Below are 26,826 nucleotides of genomic sequence, written 5' to 3'. Positions count from 1 at the left end.
CCTATACAATTTCAAGTTTAAATATCTGTTAAGCACAAGCACAAACTGTACATATAAGTCAGCTTTATTCTACTATTTTTCAATGAGGTACAAACTACCAATTTCATTGAGAATGGTAAAATTCCTCAGCAGTTCTACTTGCAACAAAAAGATGGTACTTTAAATTCATACCTATAGCACAGACATCAAAAATCTTTAAATTCTGTAAATCAGAAATGTGGCTGAAAAAAAAGCCTAGGAGTTATTTCTTGGGTCTATTCTCATGATTTATCGTGGTGGGGTTCATCACCCACTGGTTCACATCCTCTCAGAGGAACAGGCTTTCACATCATCACCTGCAAGTGATCACTCCATCAAGCAAGCAAAAAGAACAGAAGGCTCTGAGTGGCACCTTTTTAATGAACACCAGAAGGAAACACACAGCAAGACCCCTCACAGTCCTGCGTGAGGAATGTGTTAGTAACAAAAAGACAGACGAGCTTGATCAACTGCTAAGGATTTGTAGAAACCGGTGACAGAAATTACATTTAGTTTGCTATCTCAAGAAGAACATTTTGTTGAACAGGGCATCGTGAAAAGACAACTGAAAATGGTATTGCAGAGATATCAGAAATGCACAGTGCTGAAGAATCTAATACCTTAACAGTTACTCAACTGAAGCTTTTTTGGTAACAAGATAGAAAATGACTCAGTCTGCATTAAACTTGAGACCACCAATAGAAAGATTCACATCTGGGGTATTTTAGAACAACAGTCATAAATTCTAAGGTGTTCTCAGAAAAATAAATTGTCATCAGTTCAAAGATTATCCAGTTATTACAGGGACAACTGAAGGGATGCTCTGGCTCTGCAGACAGTGAGTAGAGTGTTCTACACTGTGTCTCATTTACAAAGCTCTTTGCAAACCCAGAGAACTTGACCACTCCGTGGGAATAGCCTCAAACTGCACAGAATTTTTGCTGAGAGCCACAGGTGAAGAAATCTGGCTTAATCCTGAATGATTGGAAATCACAGTATTGGAATTTTGCTGGCACTCAGAAATACCAACTAGCAGCACTAAAAGCTAAAGTTATAAGGGAAACCCATCACTAGTACTGAGGCTAGGCATGCAAAACTTAAACTAATTTTAACTATTAAAGGAAATGTAAGTTGTTGCAAGTATGCCAGTTTTTAGTCTTGAAGCCTGGTCTCTTCATGTTCTGCTATGTCCCATCTACACCAGTCTGGACCAGAGAGCTCTTCTGCCAACTGGCAGAAAGAGAGAAATATCCAACTCAAAAGATGATGGCTTATTTTCACACACAAAATATGCAGATACAACTTCTTAATCAATATGAATCCCATATTCACTATCATCTCTAAGTTGACACATGTAGGTTTTTGAATTCAACTGGGGAAATAAACTTCTCAAACTCCATGTTTTAGCAAATTTTGTTGCCTTGTATAGAGATACAGATGAGGCCAAACAATCAAAAATAGCAGTGCTGAATAATTTCATAATCCAGCTGCAGTCAATTGAAATATATTTTACTGCCTGCTCATCTATTCAGTTGATTCAGAGAGAGAAGTATATCAGAACACTTCTCCTGACATCAACCCATAATGGGAATGTGACAAATTTTTATTTCTAGAACGTGGATTGGTATAGAGGGAAATAGCAGAAAGTTAAATTTGTCCTTGTCTGTGAAAATATTGGTTCTGCTAGTTCTCCTACACCAATCCATATGGCTCAGCCTTGTGAAGAAGGAAGCCATCCTGTGCAGCATCACTACTGAAATGCCAGACAACGTTACTGTCCTGAGGGATGGTTTACACACTGCACCATCTTGGCTTTTTTCACTCATTATGAATGTTCTTAAGGCAGGAAGACTGGATAAACCAGGGCTGTGACAGCCATCTGCCTTCATCTCTCCTCTGCCTCATTAATCAATCAAGGTTTGCACAGTGCTTTTCCAAACTCAAAAAGCACTATAGAAGCGTTAACTCTTATTTTTCTGCTGGCTGGAAGGTGACTCTGCAGTCTGGATTGGCATAGTGTGAACTAGCAGAACCATCATTTACAGGTAAGAACAAATTTACCTTTCAGACTCATGACGAAGAGATCCACTTCATGTCACTCCCAGACAAGGAAGATGTGGTTCATGGCTTCCTGCTCCAGGAGATGACCTGGGAGGGCCTCTCTGTGAGCAGCAGATGCCTTCTCTGCAAGGTAAGGTGCAGTCAGGGAGGGCCTATTGGACAGGAGCACCTAAAGGCCAAGTATCCCCACATGCCCAGCTGAGCAAAGATCTCCTGGGTTAAATAAGTGACTTCTAAAGGTTATGGATGGCACCAACATTGCCATGATTTCAGATTTTGCCTTTTAAATCCTGGTTTAATTTAAAGTGATGCTACCAGTTCCTGAAGTGCAAGGAATGCTGAAACCTCGTGTGTGAGCAGTACCCCAACAACAGGTAATGCCAGAGGAGACAATGTGCAGAAGGGCTTAAAACACAAAGTTCAAAGCAAAGCACTGCCACCCAGTGCAACATCCTGGAAATGCTCCCTTAAGCTGGATTTATTTTAATAACACGAGAAACCAAGAGAAGGAAAATCTTTTGGCTCAGAATAAAATTCACCTGGAAGAAAGAACTCCAGGAAATGTGCACCTCACTAGCAACAGAGTGGAAAAAATAATTACTCTTAATTGTGCATTAGGCTGTACATTAAGTAGTACTGAGAAAGAACTCAAAGCACTGTACTTGCTTTCAGTTCTAGGAATGGTTTGGGCTAATAAAAGCAAATACAGAAAAAGGTAAAAAATGTTTAGAGGAGAAAGAAGCTGGAATGCAGGTCAGCAATGAGCTTGTAACATGTGACTAAGCTATAACACAATGTTAAAAATATTAAGAGGTTTTTCTCCTTGCATCAGCTACTGCTGAGTGACTGATTAAGGCAATTTGACTAAAAAAGCAGCTGCAAGGTGCACAAATGCCAATTGTGGCTTTGTCACAGGTTTCCTACACGACAAACCAAAGCAGTTCTCTACTTCAGTTTACTGAACTACGAGGTTGGCATGGTCATACCATTGCTACTGAATTTCATTAGTGTTACTCAACAGTGATGTCTGGAATAAAGGCAACAGGGAAGCACAAAACCCACATCAAAATACTTGAGAAAGAGCTAGAAGGAACTTCAAAGATATAGACATTTGAATTCTAAATTATAACTGTTCTAAATTGAAGAGGAAACAATCCCCCAGGAAAAAAAACACAACAAACCAAAACATCAATGGGAAATCTAAATCTGAGCTGAGATACTGAAGTGTGCCAGGTTATGAAAAAAAAATAATCAATAAGCCAAATCTCACAGCTCATAATTCCCCTAAATTGTCTTTAATATTGTTCCCTATCATATATTCACACAGATACACCAGTATAACCAGTAAATTCAATATATTTTATTGAATAACAAATTTAAGGATAGATATGTCATGATTTAACTGTCAACTAAAATCTTTGGTTTTGAACAGAATAAGCTTTTATATTCCATCACATACACACAACATGTGCATGGAGTCCATAATATGGATGGTAAACAAACAGTACAAACTTCTACAAATCAGAGCAACAGTACACAGAAAACAGCAATAATCTTTCCAGAGAGATGAAAAGAGTATTGTTTAACTACCAGTGTAAAGTGGGACAGAGAGAAGGATCTACCAAGAGAACACTAACAGATTCTGGCTGTTATTTTTCAAAGAAATAATTACAGTAAAGTTAAATGCAAATCACACCCTTGTAACACTAACTCACGTCCACCACAGAAGTGGAAATCTCCAAAGCAAGTTGTAGGATTTGCATTTTACTTGTCTAAAAAAGGAAAATGGGGACAGAAAAAGAACGAGCAGGTTTAGTGGCACTGGCGCCACGAAGTTTGTGAAAACTTTCAAGGCAAAATGTGAACGTTAGTGTGGTATTGGTTTATGTTATTGGTTCATCATTCAGCTTCATGAAGGAAGCAGTAAGAAATGGAGATAAAACTCCTTTTAATATAGAATGTTGCAGCATAATTTACAAGTGACCTGACTGTGGTAGCTACTGAAGGTGCCAAAAGCAGAGGCCACGTTATCAACGGACACGGACTTATGAAATTACTTCAACATGTACATAACTGTGGAAGCAAAATGCAAACATGCTGACTTGAACAGTTGGAATTTGATACAAATTCCCAAAGTTATACTAAGGCAAGGCTCTGTTCTGGGCAATAGTTAAGGCCTCTGAGCATAAAGGGTGCTATTCACAAAGTGCCAACTGCCAGGAGCCCTCAACTCCTACTGATTTATGAGCTGACAGGGCTCAGCATGAATTCCAGAGCTGGACAGAAAATATGTCTCTCTCCTCTCTCATGGACAACTTCTATGAAACAAAATGTTTGTTTTGATTGCAGCTTTCATCATATAATTTTGAGCAAAACAAAAATTTTGTAAGCTGGAACACTTCAACTTCCCAAATAAAAAAAAAAAAATATGCTGAGAAAACATTTTCTGTCAGAAAGTTTTTACTTAAAAGACAGAAAGTACTGACAATATTTTAAACAAGAGCTAATTACTGAAATTCAACAAACACATTAAAGACAGATGGTGCTAAATATTTTCCTCATCCCCTAAGTTCCTCAGTCATTACAGAATGTATTTTTGTTTGGAATTGCTGGAACTCTAATACAAAGAAAAACAACCTTTTTAATTTCAGATTTCTAAAAAGCCTTCATTTTCTTGTATTTCTACACTATCTGGAAGCAAAAGTGACAGGGAGAATCTGACTAAAAACTAAGAAAAAAAAAAAAATCCCAAATCTAAATATGTAACCAAAAGATCAGTCCACACAATGGAGCAGGCCTGACTTAATCTAAAAAGCCTTTTGTAACTTTTTCTAGTATAGCATGACTTGGTTGGTTTGTTACTCTGCAGTACATTGGATGACTTCATGCCCTGAATGTGAGAAAAAATAACTCCACAAGTGTTTAAGAGCCCTCCTTTTACTTTTTGTTTATGAGAGTATATGTGATGAAAGGAACTAACAGGGTTCAGAACGGTTTTAAAGGGCGGATAAAAATATATCTATCTAGAAAACAGTCACACTAACACAGTTTATAATATAGGTTTCTAAGATCACAAAATATATTTGCAAAAATGTTTTGCAAAAATGAATCCAAGGATTCCCGTGGACTCACTCTCTCATGCCACACACACACAAGGAAAAGCACATATTGAGAAATACTCACGTGTTTAAAGCAGGTAACAGGAGCTGCTGTAAAGCTATTGCTATTGATGTAGTTACCCCAGCTGAAACCTTCCACGGGGACAGCTGCTAAGAGAAAGTTATTTTATTTAGGAAGCTGCTAATGAGTCACAAATCTTTTATTATTTTTGCCTCAGCTCTGTTTATTTGCTGTTACCTGCTTTCGTCTTTGCCTGGTTTTGCAGAGTTGCCTGGTACTGAGCATATGCTGCTAATTTAGCCACCAAAGGCTGTTTTTGTAGAACTTTAGCCTTCTTTGTTGGAGGTTTACCCTAAAACAACAAAAAAAAGCTAAGTAAATATCGTCTTTCTAAACTCCCATCAGGAAATTTCCACAGGTCTGTAGCACATCTCTGGTGCATTTAACTAAAAATCAGAACACCACAGAATAGAAGTTGACTAAGTAACACAAAACTACACATAATATAAAATAGATTTAAAAACCAGCAGCAAAGAATGTCCAAAAGATGACTTTTGTACTAGTATTCCAACTTGAACAGCTTTATAGATTCATTGTTGTTTACCTGAAAAAAAGATATCTTTTAAAAGCAGGTCAAAAGGAAGAACTTTTAATCTAATTTATACCAATGTAATTTCTTGGCATTTGTTACAATGAATTTGAGATAGGATACAATGATACTTCTTGACATTTCTGTATCTTTTCTTGAATGTTACAAATGTGCCTTGATGATTATTTGATTAATATTTAAGTGAACAGACAATAGATTTTGCAATCTATATAGTTAAGAAATCCCTTAAAACTGAAACACAAGGCTAAAAAAAAATCCCTTTATGCTCTCTAAAGCAAGAAAGTATTTTCACAGAATCACAGAATATGCTGAGTTGGAAGGGACCCCTAAGGATCAGGGTGCAGTCCAACTCCTGGCCCTGCACAGGACCATCCCCAAGAGTCACACCATGTGCCCCAGACTATTGTCTAAACACCTCTTAAACTCTGTCAGGCTTGGTGCTGTGATGACTTCTCTGGGGAGCCTGTTCCACTTTGAATGTGAGATGCATGGAATTCTAAGTCACGACATACACAGACTGAAGTTTTCTTCCGAACTTTCTCTTGCAGAAGAGCTACTCCAGGAGAAATGAATTAGAAGAGTGACTATTCTTTTTATTTTTTTAATTAATTTTGATAATGACAACTTTCACCAAACAACGCTGCAGAGCAAAGTGATTTGCTCATTACTCACACAGCCGAAGCTTAAAACCGTGGCTTTAACTTCCGTGGAAATTTTCATCATTTAGGAAACTTCTCTTCAAACATGCAGCAAGCTCCACAAGCACACACATTTCACAAGCACAGACTACAGTAAGGATGTAAAGAAAACGGGGTCTGTACCGCTACCTGAAGCCTGGCCAGAATGCTGGCCTTCTTGGAGTTGGAGGAGTAGCTTCTGGAGCAGGACACGCTGCAGAAGCGCTTTGTTTTAGAGTAAAAAGCGTCACGGACACCAACCATCCCACACATCTCACATGTGGCTGATCAGGAGAGAAAAACACCCGTGTTAAGAGGGGAACTAAAAACCTCAGTAAAAATTCAGAGCAAAGGCAACAGAATGAAGGTCCGGGTGGTGACACAACTCAACAGTTTCTGAGGGTTTGGTCCCGAAGGGAATTGCACAGAAAAAGAATTTAAAACTTAAACCACCACCACTCGTGTCAGTGAAACAACAAGAACCTCAGGTTCACTGGTGAAATGGTGCCTCCCTTCTGCTCCCTATTAATTTTACCCCTGGTAGAAGTGACTGGCTCAGCTAAATCAGCTAATGCAGCTTGCTGTGTTTTCGTGGTTCTCAAGGAAACATCTGTTTTGAATCTGGGCCTGTCAAGCCTCATTTCCTCTAAATATTTAACATGTCCAACATGAAATAAAACCAGATCTCTTTTCTGATTCACAAATTAGTATATTCAAAGTACCCCAGCCCACCAATGTTCCCTTCTGGCTGGAATCACATGCTTCAGAGGTGGACAGCTGTGGCCCACCAAGTTGTTCCAGGATGACTAAGACTGAAACCAACTCACGCCAGTGAGACAACACCAAAATTCTACTAATCTAGAGAGCTCTACTAATCAGTGATGATTTTGGATAAAATATTTTTCCCCAGTAATAAAAGAAACCTCTCCTTTTAAATTTATTTTCCCAGTATACTCTAGCTCACAGCTAGTGGAGAGGGTACAGGTATACACTGACAGGCTTTATACAGTAGCAGTAATGAAGTTTTCCTGCTATAGGAAGAAATATATTTAATATATTGTGTATACAACATAAAGGGCAGAGAGAAGGCATGCCCTAGCATAGAGAGAACACACTGACTTTCCTCAAAGCTCAAAGAATAAAAACACTACACATGAGAACATACACATGCGTGTGCAGATATACACAACACACATTTGATGGGAGGTCAGATGTTCCCATACTATTTCTTTCCAGTCAACAGGATTCAAAATCTATCATTTCAATCTAGCAAAACCCAAACGATTCCTCCCCTCCCAAAACTAACAAACCCCAGCCCTTTCAGCTGTTTTAGACTCTTTTCAGTTGGGACCAATATTTGGGACCGGACCCACACAACTCACAGCAGAGTCTAAAAAAACATAACTATGTAACTCTTTGTACTCAGGCACCACTTACTTACCCATGCCAGATTTGCCATCTGGATAAGTATAAACTTGCCCATTGTTCTTGATAATTGGGAGACTGGATGGCAAAGGAGCAACCTCCTCCTCACTCTCATCTGAACTGGAGCTGCTGCTGGTGTCCTCACTACAACTATCATAACCGTCAAACATCCCGAACGAGTCTCGGCGTTTCCTCTCCACTCGTGAAGTATGTTCTGTCTAGAAATTAGAAACAACCAAACAACAAAACCACCACAGAATAGCAGGACATTCTGAATGCAAACGTTTCAAAGTCAAGCTTAAAGTGTTTCAAAGGTCAGTCTTTAGATGTTCAAGGAACTGCTCTATCAGCACAGACGTGAGCCATGCACTGCCAATTAAACGAGCACTGTTATCATCTAAACTGGCCAATTCTGGTATTGTGATATATGGGAAGAAAAATCTATCTCCCAATCTACTCAGAATACACACATTTCTCTTCCTTAGCACCTTCAGAGTTCATTAAACCTGATGTGCTGAATACTGACAGCCACACGGATCTTACATGCAAATGAGCACATTCCAGATGGCTACAGCCAATCCCACCAAAACCCGTTCATTTGAGAAGGCTGGGCAGAGAAAAGGCAGTTCAACCAAGAGGGCACTTATACCACAGGAACAGCAATGAGGGGCTCTCTGCTCTCATTGGCTTGGGGGGTTATCCATAAATCACTGTGTCTCCCGTGTGGAGCAGGAACACCTCTGCACCTCACAGGGATGTTCTGGGGATTAATACATTAACGATTATGAAGAGCTCAGTTACTATGGCAATGGGGTCTGTACAAATGCTGAAAGATGGAAAGGTGACTAATTTGCCACTGTCATATACAAAAAAACTTGTTACATAATAGTTTTTTCTATAAGCAAAAAACCTAAAGTCAGATAAAAACATAAGTTCTTGATGAATGCATGACAGTTAAGCAATTTCCAAAGACACCAAAGAAGAAATAGATTAATTGGGATATTTTTTCTGAGGCACATCCAACACATGCATTTTGATAGTGATGATTTTCACTTTATTAATATCTTACACAGCTCTGCTGAAACAAGGCTACTGCTACATGAGCTCCCCTAATAAAGCTGAGAAAAATATTTTTAAAATTTCAAAGTACTTCCATAATCCTTAATAGTACCTACTAAGTTTGAAAGGTAGTAACAGATAAAGAGAAAACAAAGAAAAATTCTACAGTAGAAGCACAAGTTAGGAGAATGAAGCACAGCCAAGAAAACAAGAAGAATTGAGAAAGCCTTTGCCTCTTTCTCTTCTAAGAGTTAATTTCATTTAAAAGTCAATGTAGACAGAAAAATAATATGTGATTGGGCTTTTCTTTCTTAAATTGCATTTGGGTTCATAGCTTTAAGATTTCATCACAGTAATTCCCCAAATCCCTTTCCTAGAGAGTATATGCTGAACATCTTTATTGTTGGATCTCATCCGAGCCTTTTTCTGCCATGCTATCCCTTTATTATAATACTCTCTATTCTCCTTTGCAATCTGAATAAATCCTATTATGGAAGGATTTCCTAATAGTTAAAAGGGAGAACTGATTTCCACACTGACCCAATGTTAGCATTCCATTATGAAAAAAAAATTTCCCCCCAAAACCCAGTTATGCAATAAGGCAAACACATTTAACACACTTAAACAGCTCTGAAACAAAACAACAAAAAAAGTCAGTGTGATGTTAGTTATGCACATATTCCTCAATTTGATATTAAAACCAATCAAAACCTTGGGTAGGGCATAACCTGACAACTCCCTGGAAGCACTGGCCATGGTACCCCCGGGCATTATTAGAGGAAACACTGAGCCATGGCAGGCAAAGCCCAGCCCTGACCTGCCCTGGCAGCAGTGCCACCTGTGCCATCTCCCCTGTGCCACCAGCCACCAACAAGCACCACCAGTGACTTGTTTGTGAGTGCACGTGTGTGCAGCTCAAGGCAGGAGTTGAGCACAACGTTGCCATGGATACAGGATCCTGTGAATGCTGCCAGGAATTTTCAGATCAGAAGATGAAAACTAGTCCTCTTCCTCAAGGTTTCATGAACTCCTGAATCTCTCTCAATATTTAAGTTCCCCTGACCACAGCCTGTGCTAACAAAATGTAATTCCATATGAACCATTCACAACAGCACTACCAGAACACCAGGATGCCTGGGAGGTTTTATGGATCGATAATAGTGGTGTTTCAGAGCACAGTGAAGGATCTCCTCCTTCATTCCCTCATCCTCCCCAAGTCAGCTGATCTGATTTCACCAGGAGATTAGGGCCTCATCCCACAGCAAGGTAATTCTATGGTTTCAGCCCTTTATTGGAGGCTGCAGTACAAGGCAGTCTCAGGGACATCCCCTTCCCATTCCAGACTGGAGAAGGCTGCACCCACAGGGCAGTGGCTTTGCTAGCAGAGCTCTGAAATGCTCTCTCAGCTCAGAGGGAATTAAAGTGCAGCCCATTCCCAGTCCCTCCAACTCCCAGTGCTACAGCAGAGACTCTCTACAGCCAGCTCTGCTCCCTCTGCAAGGGAAGGGGGAAGAAGGGGGTGAGGTGAAGGACCAGAAACAGGCTGAAGGCAGGGCCAAGATGACAATCACAGACACCACAACTGCACTTGGCTCTTTTTGTTCTTCTTTTGCATCACATCCATTTAGAACCTCGATGTCACTGCTAAGCCCTCTTTGCCAAAAACAATCCACAGATGAGAAGGAAAACATTTTCTCTGTCTAAATGGAAACTTGGGCCTTGTACTAAGAAAATCATTCTTCAGCATTATACAAGTTCCTAAGTAGCAATCATCAAGATTTCAGTTTAACTACACTGCCAAAACAAGTCTCACATCACCTTTCCATTTTCTTAATATTTGGCCAAATTGTTCCAATTCAAAATTTTTGTAACTCAGATTTGCAATCCAAAAAAGCAGCTTTGCTTACTGTTTAAAAATAATACTGTACTTTATTATAAAACATTTCTATCTAAGTTTTTGCCAGAAAATGACCACGTGTGCCAGATAATTTACGTAGGACATTCTTAATGTTCATTTATAGTTATTGTCTGGATTGTGATTCTGGAGAAAGCACTCAAAATATCTTTCATGAGACTTAGAAGAGGTAGAGTTTGCAGGAAAAACCCAAACAATTACTTTGTGCACAAAAGTAGGTGGAAGTTAGGGAAGATGATATACAAATACCTATGCTGGAATTTTCCTGGAGAAGATCAAAACATTTCTATTTTGATAATAAACACCACCAAGGTTCTTTCTAACCCATGTTAAAACACAGCATTTGTAGAAATAAGTGAAAAACATGTGGAAGCTTCTATAACCCTTCCTGCAGAACTTGGATGGACCCTGCAAAAGGATAGGAACTCTGGCACCTGAAACTGAAAAGACTTGGGGTATCAACTGAATTCAAAGGTCAAAACCACATCCTTAAAAGAAAGGACAATTTATGCCTCAAACAGAATTATAACCAAGATAAAGCAGCTGCTTTGGTATAGCAGCAGCCTGTAATTCCTCCTGAGTTCTTGTTGACTGGTTCCATCTTTCTCTTTTGAACATTAAGTATAAAATTTGCCCATTCCTGATTTTGTAGGGCCTCAATCTCTACCACCGACAGCTCCTGAAGTGCTGGTGGTCTCTAAACACACTGTGGGGAACTTCATCAGACACCAGGAACTTGGAGCCATCTATCTCATTCTCTGCTCCTTTGCTATCCCTCCTATCTTCAAAAAGGGCAAAAGGAGGATGCAGGAAATGACAGACCAAGGGGCCTCATCTCAGTCCCTGGNCACATTCTCTGCTCCTTTGCTATCCCTCCTATCTTCAAAAAGGGCAAAAGGAGGATGCAGGAAATGACAGACCAAGGGGCCTCATCTCAGTCCCTGGGAAGGTGAAGGAACAAGCAATGCTGGAAGTCATTTCTAGGCACATGAAAGACAAGGAATTCTGAGTTCTTGTGTGTCTGAAGCAGCACCTCACCGTGGCAGCTGCAAAACACAGGTAAGCAAACAAAAACCACCCAAAATCAACAACAAACCAGTTTCTTACTCTTCACAACTGGACTTAGGACTAAAAATCAGGTTGAGGAGGTTTTTTTCCTCAAAATAGAATCGAATCAGTGTTGTTCACCTTTGAACAAATGTGAGAACATATTCCTGCCTATCCATAGGAACTGCTTGGAGCAGGAGCCTGGCTTGCTATAAAACAGAACCTTGTGGTGGGTTAATGCCAAAAGAGGAGTAGCTGGAGAGACTCCACCACTAATAGAGTCGAGCTGTACATTAAGCAGAAGCAACACACAAAGAAAAGAACAAGCCAAACTTTGAAGCGCCCCAGCTAAGGCTGATTTTCCTAATAAGATTACTGGTTCCTCAACAGGGAAGGGTTTCAGTCAGAGCAACATCAAACCTGGGCTGAGCAGGACTATTTGCTCGGGGGGGGTTTCTTGCATTCTTTTCTTTATTGAAGGGAGGGGTGGAGAAAGGAGCTTTTAAGAACTGCTTTCTTATTCTGCCCAACTTCCCATTTTCCTGTTCTTCCTCTCCTCCCTGTGAATACTTGGCAACAGAGTATTTTTAAGAAATACTCTTAATTAACCATTACATAAGGCAAATGGCATGATAAAAGAATATAGTTAAGGAAACCGGTTTCCCTGAAAGCAGGAAGGCAACTCTAAACAAAAATGAAAATAACTAGTTTCTCACTCACTTAACACATACTCTTTAAATATATATATATACACACACATTAAATTTGATCAGCACATTATAGCATATGTTCTTTGAGTACAAGAACTACTCTTACAGCATAAAAAAACTTGTCACAAAGGGTAAACAATGCATGGCCAAAACACAAAATAAAACTATTTAACGTTAATTAGACATCAAACACTTACTCAGGAAATGGCTTTAGTGACTTGATGAAGACTATTTGCTCAACTATTGGCAACATTTATGAGAAAGCATTTTGAGGGTGAAAACTTGCAACAAAAATATCCAGTTATTATGTAACCAAACCTCTTGCCCCCAGGTAAGTGTACCTGGCCACGGGAGGATGACCCCCAACAGTCACAGAAAGGTTTCAAACCACTCCAAATGGTTGTTGTTACTACTGAATCAAGCTGGGGCACGAATTCAGAATGGCAGCAATTTGGAGCTTTGGGCACAAGGGCTGTAGCTTAAGGAAGGCCCACCAGCACCTCAACAGAGGGATCACTTCCTACATTGAGCCCCAACCCCCCCAAACATGACAGAAGTATGGACAGATGGTATCTGAGGCCAAGGTCAACACTGAGGTCACCACAACCTTCAAGCCAAGGGGCTGTGATAAGACAGATTCACTTTAATCACATATCCTTAACAGATCCAAGTGTATTTCCAAGCTAGCCTTAAAATTGATGCACGGCTTTTGTTTTCAAAAGTCTATTGATGTTTTATGCTACAAGCTCAGTTTTGAATGTTGGCATTAAAGAAACAAGACGATGGAACTAATTTATTACAACTCTTCTGAATGTAAGCTGGCCAAAATAATTAACAGTAGAATCCCAGCTTGTCCCTGTGGAACTGAAGCCTAATTGTGCCTCAGAACATGACAAAAAATAGAAAATTCAAACATGGTACCAATTTAAAGAAAACACACTTTCAGCTTTCATTTAAAACAAACAAACAAAAACCCCCAAAGCTAAACATCTTGGGATTCCTGGAAATCAGAACCAACCAAACTTACTTTTTTTATATAAGCAACTCACCTCTATCTGGAAATGTGCCTTCCACTCTTATTATAAGTAAAATCTCTGCTGGAAAATTACAGAAATGTTTTTTCCTGTCTCTTCATTTGCTATGTATGACAGCATTTTGTCTGAAGCCAGTTTCTGCTGTTTGCCAATGGTTTTGTCCATAGCCTCTTCCCCAGGGGGTTTCACACAAGAGGGGAGACTCTTTCATAAAAAAATATATCAAATTAGCAGGGAATTTTGGAGGGGGGTGTGATGATTAATATGTGAAATATCTGAGTTTTGAGAAAACTGCAAATCTGTTACAAACTCCATTATGTTTCTACAAAGCCCTTACAGGAATATCTGGAAGAGGCAAATACTTCACTTTAAACACTGTGTTACCATTAAAAAACAGAACAACAAACAAAACAACAAATTTAAGTGTAAACCCTCCCAAAAAAACACCACCAACCCCAAACCCAAAGTCTTCAAAATCTGAACTCATTTCATGTGCTCAGAGCCAGACTGAGCAAACGATCCCCCATGCCCAGAGCGTACCCACTTACCTGGGAAATGCAGGAATGCAGTAGTGGTTTTGCAGAAGGTACCAAAAGCCTTGCAAAATTAAATCAAGTTTTAGAAGGTAAGAGAAATAAAATCCAATGAGAGGGAGCTTCTGTGCATGTTTTCATCGCTACCACAGGTACCTTGCTCTTTGGGGAACAATGAAGGGAATTCTGACTTCCAGCCTAAAATCCTTCGGCACGTTGCACAAGCCCACAGGTCTTCTCAAGAACAACTCCTAAACTACTCCTGTGGCATAAATAGTAACTTCCACATAGGAGAGAATGTACCTCTGCATGGTTCCCTACAGCCTGTATTGCACACTTCCTCAAAACTATCCCTAAACAGAAGCAATGAGTAAAGGCAATTAATCTATCAAGTTCTATTGCCTTTCTAAAGGCAATAAAAGGAATATATTGTTTTAGTTCCCACTTAATGTTCCAGATTAGACTCTCTCACAGCCTTCTTATTCCATTCCTTACAAGTCAAAAGCAAACTGTTAAATATAATAAATAAGTAAATGCATGTTCTCAGACTTGTAAAATAATTTTAATTTAAAATACAGGAGCTTGCCCTGCAGCTTTTAGTTTTAACAGGGGTTAGATGTGAAAAATCGCAACGGTTGCCACCCACATTTTAATAGGTGTTTTAAAATAAATTACTTTTGCACGCACAGGAGTTTTTACCACAATCAGCATACGCTTTGTGGCAGGACTTTTAAATTTTAAAGCCACACTGGGGCAGAAATTGAGCGATTGCTAAATTTTAAACATTTCAAACATTTCCAGCAACAGCCTGAAAGCGAAACTGGTTTCAGGGGTTTACTGCTGCTCACAAAGAGAACAAAGTCACAATATCAGCGGTCATAAAAATCGCAGGGAGTGGGGAAGTGGCTACAAAGAATCCAAAACTTCTGAAGCGCTGATATTAAAGAAAAGTCCACAGCGTTTAAAACGAGCCTGGGAAACTAAACTCTGAATTAAGCTGGGAGTACCCGAGGAAGTTGCGGAGCAGGAGAGGGATCGAGGGTTGGAACTTTTCTCCGCGGCAGGAGGAGGGAGAGGGGAGGAAAGGACAAAACCCGGCCACAACAAAGGGGTCCCGCCGAGCCGCCCCCACGTGCCCCGGCCGGGCCCCGCCGCTGCCCCCCGGGACCCTCTGCCGGGGGCTCCCGGCCCCGAGCAGCGCCCCGGGGAGCTCCGGGGCGGGCACACACCCCCGGCCCCGGGGGCCGCCCCCGAACAGCCGGAGGAGCCCCCGGCTCCCTCCCACGCCCCGCGGGGCCGCCCTCTCAGCACGAACAGCGGAGGTCTTCCCCCCCCTCAGGCCGCTCCCCCCCTCGGGCGCGGGGGGTCCCGCGGGGGCCGCTCCTCCCGCACTCACCAGCAGCTCCTTTGTGCTTTCCATCAGGCCCTCATGGGCAGGAGCCGCCCGCTGGCTGTGCCCGCTGCCCCCGCGGGGGCTGTGCCGCTGGGGCGGCCCGCGGCGGGGGCCGTGCCCGGCGGGGCAGGGCGAGGCGGGGGCGGCCCGGGCGGTTCGGCCGCTCCGAGCGCCGCGGACCGACCGGGACCGACGGCGGCCGCCGGGACATCAACAACACGAGCGCGCGGCTGCGCAGGCGCGGACACGCCCCCCACGGGCTCGGGCAGCGCGGGGCGGACCCAGGGCCGTGCCCCCCCCGCCTCCTTGCGGGCTGAACCATTCGCAACATGGGGGGTGGGCTACGCGCCACGGCTGGGGTGAGGCGGTAAGACCGGCCGCCCCCGCTGGTGGGTAGCAAAGCGAGCGAAACGATGGCTTGCGAGGTCAGTGAGGGCTCTCTGAGGAGCGTGTGATGGGGGGCGCTGGGCGTTGGGAACTCCCCTTCCCCCGCGGGGGCGCAATGGAGCGGCCCGGCCGCGGCCGCGTCACGTGGAGCGCGGGGTGGGCGGGGGGGGTGGGAGAGAACAGAAGGCAAAGAAAGGAGGTCACGTGACCGCGGCTCGCGAGGGAAGGGGCGGTGCTTGGATCACGTGGGGAGGGGCGGAGCGGAGGGCCAGCCTATCGCGGGAGAGGGGTGGAGCCATGCGGGGGACACACGTGACAGGGGCGCACGTGTTCCGGTTCCGGGTCCGGGCAGCGATGAGGGGCCCGGCGGCGGGGACGGAGCGGAGAGCCACGAAAATGAAGAAAGCGTCCAAAATAAAGGCGGTGAAAAAAGCGAGGGAAGCGTCTCAAGCGGGCAAAGCGCCGAAAATGGCGAAAACGAAGACTCCGAAGCGGGCGGCAGCCGTGGCGGATCAGGCGGCGGCGGAGGCGGCGTGGCGCGCCCGGCACCTGAGGGATGTGAGCCAGGCGTCGGGCGCCGAGCGGGAGCTGGAGGAGCTGGTGTTCGGTGACAGCCTCAAAGTGGAGGAGGACGAGCTGCTGCGGCGCCTGGGCGAGCCCCCGAGGGTACGGCCCGGCCCTGCCCCAACCCGGCGGGAATCGGTGCCCCCTCCCTCCCCTCATGTCCCCCGCCCGTGCTCACTTGGCCCCGTTTGGTTGTTTTCAGGTTGCTGCCACAGAGAGGAAAAGTCTCCAAGCAGACTCCAGCGATTCCGAGGTAGAAAATGAAGCGAAAGGCGACTTGTTGCCCAGAAAGCCGGCCTGGGTGGATGAGGATGATGAAGCCGAGGAAAAGTGAGTCCGGGTTTGCAGGTGGGAGCTATGTATCAAACTTGTAAACTTAACTTGACTGTAAGTGGCTGTGGTTTGAATGATCTTTGTGTTCTCTGTGTGTTTCCTCCCCCCTCTAGTGTTGACATGACCCATAAATACAGGAAGGATTTCATGAAAAGCGATGCTGAGAAGACACTTACTAAGAAAAAACTAAAAAGAAGACTTGAGGAACAGTGAGTTTCGTTACTGTTTTTGTGGCTGACTTTATTGAGGTGAGATCATTGATCTCGTGAATGCAGATAAATATCTCCAAGGTGGGTGTCAGAGGATGGTGCCAGACTCTTGTCAGTGGTGCTCAGTGACAGGGCAAGGAGCAATGGCCATAAACCAAAACACAAGAGGTTCCACCTCAGCATGAGGAAGAACTTGTTTCCATGGAGGGTGGTAGAGCCCTGGAACAGCTGCCCAGGGAGGGTGTGAAGTCTCCTGCTCTGGAGACATTCCAAACCCACCTGGATGCGTTCCTGTGTCACCTGCTCCAGGTGACCCTGCCCTGGCAGGGGGTTGGACTGGATGATCTCCAGAGGTCCCTTCCAACCTGAACTATTCTGGGATTCTATGAGATAAAATACGTTTGTGTGACATTTATGTAAACGTGCATTAGCATTGTCTGGACTAATTACTGTAATACTTCTTTTATTCGAACTGCACAAATTAATTTGTCTTTTAGGGAGTTATACCAGAAACTGAAATCTTAAAAAATCTAAAAAACTTGCACAGTGTTTTAAGCATGACTATTCCTGTAAAATTGTGATGGTGTATCTTCTAAGTGCTTAACTCATAGAGAGAAATTACTTTCTCACGAAAGTTTTTTTTTTTTCCTCTCTTCCCCCTTCTCTTTCAAGGTTTCAGCAAGCCATGGGAGGAGTTCCTGCCTGGGCTAATTTAGAAAACAGGAAGAAATCCAAAAGGACTTCAAGTGATAGTAAATAATTCTATTCCTATTCTAATAAGTGCTTCTGTGATTCTTTGTTCAGCTTCTTAGAAAATAATTATTTCTGATGTTTTCTCTGTGTAGTGTGATAATATGGTGGATAAGTCACCTTTATTCCTTCCTTCAGTGTGCTTTGATTTAATTTGTTTTTGTAAGGAATTTATAGGTTTTGATGTGGATATTTGTGCAATTGACTGTTTTCATGTGCTTTGGTGTCATGAGGTGAGAGTGATGAAGATGATGATCTTCTACGCAGGACTGGCAATTTCATAACGAGCTCAGAGTCCCTGCCAAGAGGGATTTTGAAGGTAAAGATGAGCCTTATCTTTCCACTTCAGTTTGCCCCACACTTTGATTGTTGTTGCTGTGTAAAATTAGTGATTATGTGAATTTCTTGTTTCTGTAACTAGAAGCTCTAAAGGGTGAGTGTTGGACAAATTGAATATTTCATGTGAAAGCATGAAGCAATAGATTGAGGTGTATTTTTTGAAATAAGGATTTTTACGTACTCTGAAGTAGCACCTTGTAGTAGCATTTTAATTTAGAATGTAAATTTTAATTTAGGATTTTAATTTAATAGGGAGGTTGGAATTCTCCCACAGCTTTAAGGTACTGGTGTGATCTTTGAGAAGTGACAGCCTTAAGCGAGTGCTTCTTCTACTGTCTCTTCTACAGCTGTTTCAGATGGGTCAGAATGCAGCTGGATTTCCACAGAGGGATAATTTCACAGGCAGTAGAAAGGCTGGTGGGTTCAGCCTGTGTTTGCATCACTGCATTGGAGCAACTCCCTGAACCGGCTCTTTGTGCTCCGCTTGTGTCAGGCTTCCTAAAAGTTCATCATAGGGATTGAGGTCTTGCTCTTGTAGCATAAAGTGTAATTAAATTGGCTTCTCATCAGCATTAAGTGTTTGGATTTTTTTTTTTTAGCCTGTTTGATCTGTGTTTCAGATGAGCACCTGCCTGCCTGCAAACCAGGAACGCTTTGCCGATGGAAAGCTGGTGACGGTGCAGTTCCATCCTTCAGCCCAAGTGGTCATGACTGCGGGACACGATCGGTCTGTGTCGCTCTTCCAGGTGAAGAATTCCAGCCTCTTCTGTGCAAATGGGCACTAGTACAGAACCCTTTTTTATTTTTTTATAGCCTGGACTGACAGACTTTGTTTTCCCTCTTCCTGTGCACACAGGGTTGTAATGTCTGTGGTTAAGATGGAAATTCTTTGGTTAAAGGCACCTTGGAAGATGTTTCCATCTGTGACTGCATATCAAGCATGTACAGTGTACAGGCAAACTTAGTTGTCTTAGAGTTTTTGGTTGAAGATTTGTTTTTAAAAACATTTGGGTTTAAGGTTTGCAGTGATCTGGAGTAATGAGGTTTTCTGTTTATAAGCCTGTAATGTGGGGAGCAGTCCACTTTCATTTAAAACTCTAATATTGCTGTGAAATCATGTTGGGAATGGAGAGGCTGGACTGCAGCAGGAAGAGGCTCATCCTGTTCCTGTTCCTCTGAAAACTAAGATCATAACTCTCTTTAGGAAGTTTCAGCATGGCCCAGGATCAGTGGAATGGTCAGGCACAAGTGGAATTTGATAGTCCCAGAAGGCTGCAGGAAAAAAAAAAAAAACAATTCAAAGCAAATGTTTCCATTTAGAAAAAGCACCATAATAGTGATGATTTGAACAAAGCATGGGCTAGACAGGGAAGGGCAAGTGGTGTGAAGTGTATCCAGGAAGGCTGGGAGTGCCTGTTATATAGGGTGAGGAGCCAAGAGCCAGGTTATTTGTGGAAGAGAGGAAGAGTTTAATGCTTCAGGGTGGTTTACCTCTTGCTTGTACTGGGTACTTGATATGTTTTTTCTATTTAAAAGTATTTGGTATGTTCCTCAGTATGATAACGTGGTTTGTTATTTTCTTTTTTGAAGGTGGATGGTATAAGGAACCCAAAAATACAGAGCATCTATTTAGAGAGTTTTCCAATTTATAAGGCTCGTTTCAGTGTTGATGGAGAACAAGTTATAGCCACTGGTACTCACCACAGCATGTTCTTTGTGTATGACATGATGGCTGGAAATATTATTCCTATACCCAAAGTCCGAGGTAGGTGTTTCAGTGCTGTAAGTGCCTGGGTGTAGTTGAAACTGTCCCAAATAGAGATGGCACATGAATTTGCTTTAAAAGGAAATGCAGTGAGTTGTTGGAGGTTATATTTTTAACTTGTCTTCGGGGAACAAGTCCCTTTAGTTTTAGTTTTTCTGGGGTACTAAACATTAATTGTCACACATAAGCAAGGTTGAGTTTAGCTTTGCTGTGACAGTGAATTACAGCAGTGAAAAGCTGAAGTGGAGTCAGGTCTTACTCATATTCATCACACCTCTGAATGTTGAGGCAAAAGAATAAATTATGCCTATTTCAAGTTTTGAATCTCTTTTTAAAGGTGTGGAGGAAAGATTTCTCAGAAACTTCGAGCTCTCTCCAGATGGATCATTTATGCTGCTAATTGGAACCTCGGGTTACCTTCACTTGCTGTCCATGAAGGTAATTTCTCCTCGTGGTTTGTGTAGCTTCACTTTCTTGGTACCTTTTCCCTTTTGAATCTGCTTATATTCCATCTGCAAAGCAATCTAGCTTTCAGTTGAAACAAAGGCATGACACATACTGTGACAGCCTTCAAAAATGTGCTGCTGACTCAACTCACTGCAGCTTTAGAGAATTATTTTGGGGTGTCTGAGAATTCATTCTGCTCTGCAGCTCTCTGGGGCTGCTGGGCGTCAGGGCAGAGTTGGGAAAAAGTCGTGTGTCAGTGTTGAACTTCAGCTTTGTGCTGGCAAAAGGAATGGCCTCAGCATGGAAACAGGCATGCATGGAAACAGGCATCACCCTCTCTGGGGGTGGGAGAAATAGAGGACTGCTTTTTTGAGAGTCGTGCTAGTGCATGCTGCTGTACTGTGCTCATGAATCATGCCAGATACTGTGATTCATAATGCACAGTGAGTTTTTGCAGTTGAAGTTTAAAATGCCATATGATGGCAGCTGGTTTTGTTTTAAACTCTTACAAGGGTAGAGTTCAGAGAAGAAAGTTCAGTTCTGTTGTATAACTCACACCCTGCAGTGAGGGAGCAAATGAGTGTTTGTTGGACCAGCTGTTGTTGGACTCAGGAGCTTGTGCTCTGGTCTGCAGGCACTGAAAATGTTGATGCTGTTCTTTGAATGTCAGGGTAGCTAAATAAAGATTTTTATGGGACAGGAAACAACTTTCCTACAAATTTCTGGTAGAATCACTATTGTTCTTCATCCTACAGACAAAGGAACTGATCAGCACTATGAAGGTAAATGGCAGATGCACTGCATCTGCTTTCACTCCAGACAGCAGTAAAATATACAACTATTCAAGTGAGTATTCCAACAGCACTAATCCTAATTCCCTTTAAATTGCATAAGTCTTTAGAAGTCACTTAGTGTCTTACAAAAATAGTTAAAAACCTTTGTCAATATCTGTCCTAAAATTACAACCAAAAGATAAATAATGAAAGAATGGAGTTAACTATTTTAGTATGCCTTTAGTTGTTTTGTTTTTTAAAAAATAGATAATGGTGATACATTTGATATTTTAAATGAGCTCCTAGTTGTCATCTAATGAAATATATTTTAACAAAATAGACAGTGTTGTGTATAAATGGTTTCTGTAATCTACTTGTTTCTGCAACCAGAGGAAGGTGAAGTTTTCATTTGGGATGTGAGAAGCAGGAAGTGTCTACACAGATTTGAAGATGAAGGTTCTTTGGAAGGACAGTGCATTGCTGTTTCAAAGAACAACCAGTATGTGGCATGTGGGTAAGTGACTGACTGGGGTTTGACAGGTTCTTCTGATCTCATTTTGAAGCTCTTCAGTGAACTTATTGGTGGCTGGTGAGTGTAGGAACGTGGTTCTGATAAGCTTAGAGTAGATGTGAGTAGATGAATATTGCCTGTTTTATGATGATAATTTAATTTTTCCTGTATAAATATAAAATACCATAGTACACCTCACACCAGCATCACTGCTGTTGTGTTACTGTTACCATATATGGGCTCAGCAGTTTATTTTGAAATCACAAATTCTGTTATGTGGATGTTGATTCAGGGTCTTCCCCCTTTTCTAGTTCTCTTTCCTGTCCTCTGAATTTGGCTCCTGCAAGGATGGCACATTAGCCTTTGAAAAGCTGCCTCAGCTCAAAGCCACAAGCTGAAAGTGTTTCTCTAAGTGTATTTAATGAAATGCAACTTCAGCCAGTGTATTGATTCTTTTAAATGAAACTAGCAAATAAATATTGAAGAACAGTACCTATTTCCTTGGCCCACTGTGGAAAAGGATTTAAAAGTGAACTTATTCTACAGATATAAAAAACCCCACAATTGAAAGCTTGAAATTATTTCAGAATGTTTTGTTACCAGGCTCTCATTGCTTTAAATTCTGGTAAGAGATGAGCTCATCAAGTCTCTCCACAGTTAAGTGGGTCTCTTCATATATAAGTAGAAAAACCTCCTCAAACTAACAAAACTCTAAACCCCTCCACTAAATACTGTTATGAACTCCAAAGGAAAATCAAGCTCCAAACAAAATACTGTTACAAACTCCGGGAGAGAATTGTAAATTACATTTTCAGGTGAATGGTGGCTGGAGATAACAAGGTAATATGTACTGAAATGTCGCTTTTTCATATCATCTTTGTTGTTTCTTTCTTCAGTTCATCTTCAGGAGTTGTAAATTTATATACCACTGATGTCTGTCTCAAGGAAAACCGTCCTAAGCCAGTTAAGGCCATAATGAACCTTGTTACTTCTGCCACCTGTGTGACCTTCAACCCCACCACGGAAATTTTGGCAGTGGCTTCCCGTGATGCTGATGAGGCTGTGAAATTGGTATGTTCAGCTTCTTTTATTGCAAGCTTTTTTTTATCTTGATAAAAAAACTCCTGTTCACATAATGAAACTGATAATAAGCAGATATGGATACTGCAAAATGTGCTGGATCAACCAGGTCAGGACATGTGCAAGATGCTGGAGATTTATAAGGATATAAGTTTATTTTCTTTAGTGATGTTGTTCTGAAAATAACATCTTATGGTCTAGTTTACCTTTTCCATTTTTAAAATGCCCTTTAAAATGCCTGGAACTGTTCAAAGCCAGGCTGGATGGGGCCTCTGAGCAGTCTGGTCAAGTGGAAGGTGTCCCTGCCCAGTTGGAACCAGATGAACTCAAAGGTTCCTTCCAACACAAACCATTCTGTGATTCTATTTCAGTGCTGTAAATACAACTCAGCAACAAATGTGAATTTTCAGCAGCTGGTAACTGTAACCATCTCGTTGTGGTTTTTTTTTTTCCCTAGCTCATTCAAAATTTTGCCAGCCGTGTCAGAATTCTGGCCAACAGTGGAACTATTGAATTAATCTGAGGGTTTGGAGTCCTGTTTTTATTGCTTACATGTAATTGCTTAAAAAGAAAAGAATGGCAATAACTGGCTTCATAGTGTGTTCCCTGCTTCTTTTCTCCAGTAGAATTCTATATATAGAATCATGTAGGGTAGGAATAGAACTAAACATCTGAGCTTAACATTGACCTTCAATTTTAAATTTGTACTTTAGTTTTATTTTTGGTGGCTTTTTCCTAATTGGTGGCTTCTTCCTAATTGTAGCTTCTGACCTATTTCTCAATAGGTGCACATTCCTTCATACACTGTGTTCTCAAACTTCCCGGTGTTCAGAAGAAAACAGATTTATCTTGCTCAGTCTATGGACTTTTCTCCCAGAAGCGGCTATTTCTCTGTAGCAAATAACAAAGGCAAAGCCTTGTTATTTAGGTAGGTACTAAGTTAGGCTCATTAATCCCAGGTAACATGTTTATATTCTGTAATATGGGGCAGATGACAGGTGAGTGATAAGGTTTGACTTTGTGATCTGAATTCAGCTGATGAGTTCATGGAGTGTGGAGCTTGTTTTCCCTTCTGGGGAATGAGCCTTGTTTATTGTCTGATTACAAAATACCCATTGTTGCAGATGGCCCTGTCAAAACTGTCATTGCCTTTTTTTCCCCCTGCTGGTGTGGTCAGGAGCAGTGATAACTCTAAGCAGGAATATTTCTTTTTTTAAACTCACAACTTCATGATGCTTGAAAAACTTTTTAGGATGAGATTTTGACAGGGAGAATTTACAGAAAGACTCCTAAATAAGTCTAAAAATGGAACTAAATCTTGTGATTTGTCCTTAACTTGAACTGCATATTATAAAGTCATTTCAAGTAACTCTAGCATGTGAGTGGTTGCTACCTTTAACTACACCTGTGTTTCAGGCTGTCTAAGAATACTCAGTGACACTGTTGAAGAGTTGTTTCTTTGTCTTGCTCACTCAACAGATTACTGAGAAGTTTTAAATCTGTCTCGATGTTTTTTTTTCTTTAGGTTGAAACATTATTCATCTTTCTGAAAGAAGGTACAGCAGAAAATGGACCAGTAACTGAGGTGAACTGCTGACAACATTGACTTGAGGAACTTTATTTTCGTTTTGCTACCTCCACCTCTTTATAGATGGCAGGAAGAAATTGGTAACGCTGTGTGATCTGAAACTGGTCTGGATCACTCATGTAGAAGGATGGGCTGGAGTAGGGCTTGCCTTGTCAGTCCTAGCTTTTCTAATAATACAATAGAGCAAGTTGATAGTTCAACTAAAATCTGTCAACAGAACTGAGGAGAAGTTAATTGATAGTGTAATAGATGATATTTAAATCAATCTCAGCAGTGTTGTAAAACTGGCAGATGCTTGACCTGATCCTGTTAAGGAGTCCTGTAAGTGAGCCCACAGGACTCTGCATCACTTCAAATTCAGATTACAAACATCACTGAAGTTTGAAGCCCAAGTTTGTGTGCAGATACAATTTTATTGAACACTTAAACGCCTTCTTGGGAACTGGAAAGACCTGTAGCCTTGGCAGTAATACAGCAGTTCTGTTTGACAAGAAATGTGTTGATGAGGGGAAGCTGAACTTGTTCAGACTGGAAGCAGGACTGACTTCTGCATGTTAAGCTTGCATAGAATTTTGTGATGGCTCAGTGTTTGGAAGATACTAACAAAATTCTCTGTGCTGGTCTTTCCCCAGGTGTTGTAACCTGCAGATACGAGTATGCTGACAAAATCAAACAAGTCTTATTTATATGGAAGTTACAAAATACTAATAGGACATCTGTATTTTTGAATGTTGTTTTTTTTTTAATAAATATACCTGGTAAGTTTCCAGGCAACTTGTTTCAGCTTTTTCCAATGCTTTGTGTTATGCTCACAACTAAGATTTTATTGCTTGGCACCCAAGCTGGTGATTTGCAGGAATGCTTAAGTGTCTTTAGTTATTATGGGCATGTGAAATATTCCAGTGCTAAAGGAGAAAGCATTAGTTTTGTGTAAACTGGCCTTTGCTCTGTGCTTTTACCATGAGCTTTTCCATCAGCCTGGTTCATTTGAGGCTGGATTGGAAACAGCCTTTTGCTTCCTGGAAGAGCACATTCACCTCAACCCTGTTGATGCAGGAGTTGAAATTCAGCCCAACTTCCTGGGCCAGCCATAGCTTAAAGGTGGCCTAAACCAAGAGGTGAAGAAAACCCACCCCACGTTGTGCTTCCTGCCTCCTGTGTCCCAAAACCAACTGCATGTAACATGGGTTTAATTCTTAAGGAAGACCCCAATCATTTTTTTTCTATGAAAGCAAAGAATCCCGAGTATCACTTGATTTTTTTTAAAATAATTTGTGAAATTCTGATGCCATCAGGGTCACCCAGCAGGGACTGTGCTGGAGCTGCTGCTGCTGGTTCTTCATCTGCTGCCAAATCCTGCACCTCTGATCACTCTCTTGCTGAAGTGGCCACTTCTTTCTTCTTAAATACGTGAACAAAAAGTTGACTAGGAATCTGCTACAATGCAAACCCTCCTTTGAGAATAAATTGTGACCAATGTGTCTGTCCACTTCACAGCAGGGAGCTTTTGGGGCAGTAACAGCAAGAGCCAAGGTGCCTCAGTAACCAGCAGTGAAGTCATTAAGCCTTCAGTGAAAGTGGCATCGCAGAAAATCCGCTCCAAGCATGAGAAAAATTAAATTCTAGAACCATGTCCAAATTTTTAAATACATGAGCCTGTTGTTGAATTCTTGTCATGCTGTTTTAAAAAGCAAAATGGTGTGTTTTCTGATGTAACGGATTTTTGAAATCACTTTGCAAGTGATTGTAAGATGAGAACTTGAATTCACAAATCTTGGGGAAAGCAGAATAGGCTGTGGAGGTGTTAAATTGAATACAGTGTTTAATCGTATTGCAGTGCTAAACTTAAACTAAAACCCCTGGGATGGAAGAGTAAAATTAAATCAGAAGCACACTCTAATAAAGTTGCTTGCCATAGGATTCTTCTGTTACAAACAAATCTGTCTAAAATCTAGCTGGGTCTGAGACTGTTGAGTTTCAGAAATCCAGGTGCTGGAAGTGGTTTCTGACTTCACTAGAGGGCAGCCCAGCATTGCTGTGGGAGATTTGGCTCTTGGATGTTACTGAACAGTTTGTCTCCCATGACAGCTCTGCGGATGGGAGAGGGTTTGGTTGTGGTGAGTAACATAATTCCCCTTTTCTCATCGTCTCTGTATTTTACCAGGTTTAAGTAGTGTGACTTCATCCACAAAATTACTAAATCATTTTAAATAAAAGATTTCTGAGAAGGTAAATTTTGGAATATGTAACCTGTTACCAGATCTCAGTGATGCAGCTGTGAAGGGTTTTAATGCTATTTCATCTACCTGTCCTGAGACTGTTCCACTCCTTGCACAGTATGTGCTTCTCTAATTTACCCATTATAAAAAATAAAATCCCTAATCCAGTGACTCAAAGCCCTTTAGGAAGTCCTTGGCAGATCTGGGATTAGAATTTTGGAATTACTGGGTCCTGGACCTCTTTAGTTTGCTTCAACAC

The 26,826-nt window shown here is 41.6% G+C and overlaps 2 protein-coding genes across 9 annotated transcripts in view; one reads left to right on the top strand and one right to left on the bottom strand.

The window, feature by feature from the left end:
- The window catches only part of MBTD1 (mbt domain containing 1), a 33,339-nt gene extending 17,637 nt beyond the window's left edge, over positions 1-15,702 (bottom strand). The window contains exons 1-7 of one of the 7 annotated variants that reach the window (XM_017812042.1): positions 15,606-15,663; positions 14,225-14,273; positions 13,692-13,880; positions 7,928-8,129; positions 6,631-6,770; positions 5,437-5,551; positions 5,263-5,348 (exon numbers count right to left, since the gene is read on the bottom strand). In XM_017812042.1, coding sequence (XP_017667531.1) covers positions 5,263-5,348; positions 5,437-5,551; positions 6,631-6,770; positions 7,928-8,081 — 495 coding nt within the window. In that variant the 5' untranslated portion in view covers positions 8,082-8,129; positions 13,692-13,880; positions 14,225-14,273; positions 15,606-15,663. Of the gene's footprint in view, positions 1-5,262; positions 5,349-5,436; positions 5,552-6,630; positions 6,771-7,927; positions 8,130-13,691; positions 15,299-15,605 lie in introns of those variants that run through there. The other 6 variants (XM_017812043.1, XM_017812041.1, XM_017812045.1 and 3 more) reach the window with 6 other exon arrangements.
- Positions 15,703-16,009: 307 nt separating this feature from the next.
- On the top strand, positions 16,010-26,601 carry UTP18 (UTP18, small subunit processome component). Of its 2 annotated transcripts, none has more exons than XM_017812048.1 (15): positions 16,010-16,027; positions 16,342-16,655; positions 16,756-16,883; positions 17,000-17,095; positions 17,768-17,847; positions 18,079-18,164; positions 18,805-18,930; positions 19,775-19,949; positions 20,287-20,387; positions 21,152-21,242; positions 21,560-21,683; positions 22,577-22,751; positions 23,546-23,688; positions 24,286-24,345; positions 24,981-25,131. In XM_017812048.1, the coding sequence occupies exons 2-14, from the start codon at positions 16,344-16,346 to the stop codon at positions 24,308-24,310; spliced, it is 1,662 nt and encodes a 553-aa protein (XP_017667537.1). In that variant the 5' UTR covers positions 16,010-16,027; positions 16,342-16,343; the 3' UTR covers positions 24,311-24,345; positions 24,981-25,131. The 2 variants fall into 2 exon arrangements, 1 of the variants encoding a protein (XP_017667537.1); XR_001874258.1 differs by lacking the exon at positions 16,010-16,027 and adding an exon at positions 25,644-26,601 and having other exon boundaries at positions 16,308-16,655; positions 24,981-25,106.
- Positions 26,602-26,826: the final 225 nt, after the last annotated feature.

The sequence above is a fragment of the Lepidothrix coronata genome, unplaced genomic scaffold (assembly GCF_001604755.1).
Source record: "Lepidothrix coronata isolate B3197 unplaced genomic scaffold, Lepidothrix_coronata-1.0 Scaffold34, whole genome shotgun sequence".
NCBI classification, from domain to species: domain Eukaryota; kingdom Metazoa; phylum Chordata; class Aves; order Passeriformes; family Pipridae; genus Lepidothrix; species Lepidothrix coronata.
This window is presented reverse-complemented; position numbering and strand designations above follow the sequence as displayed.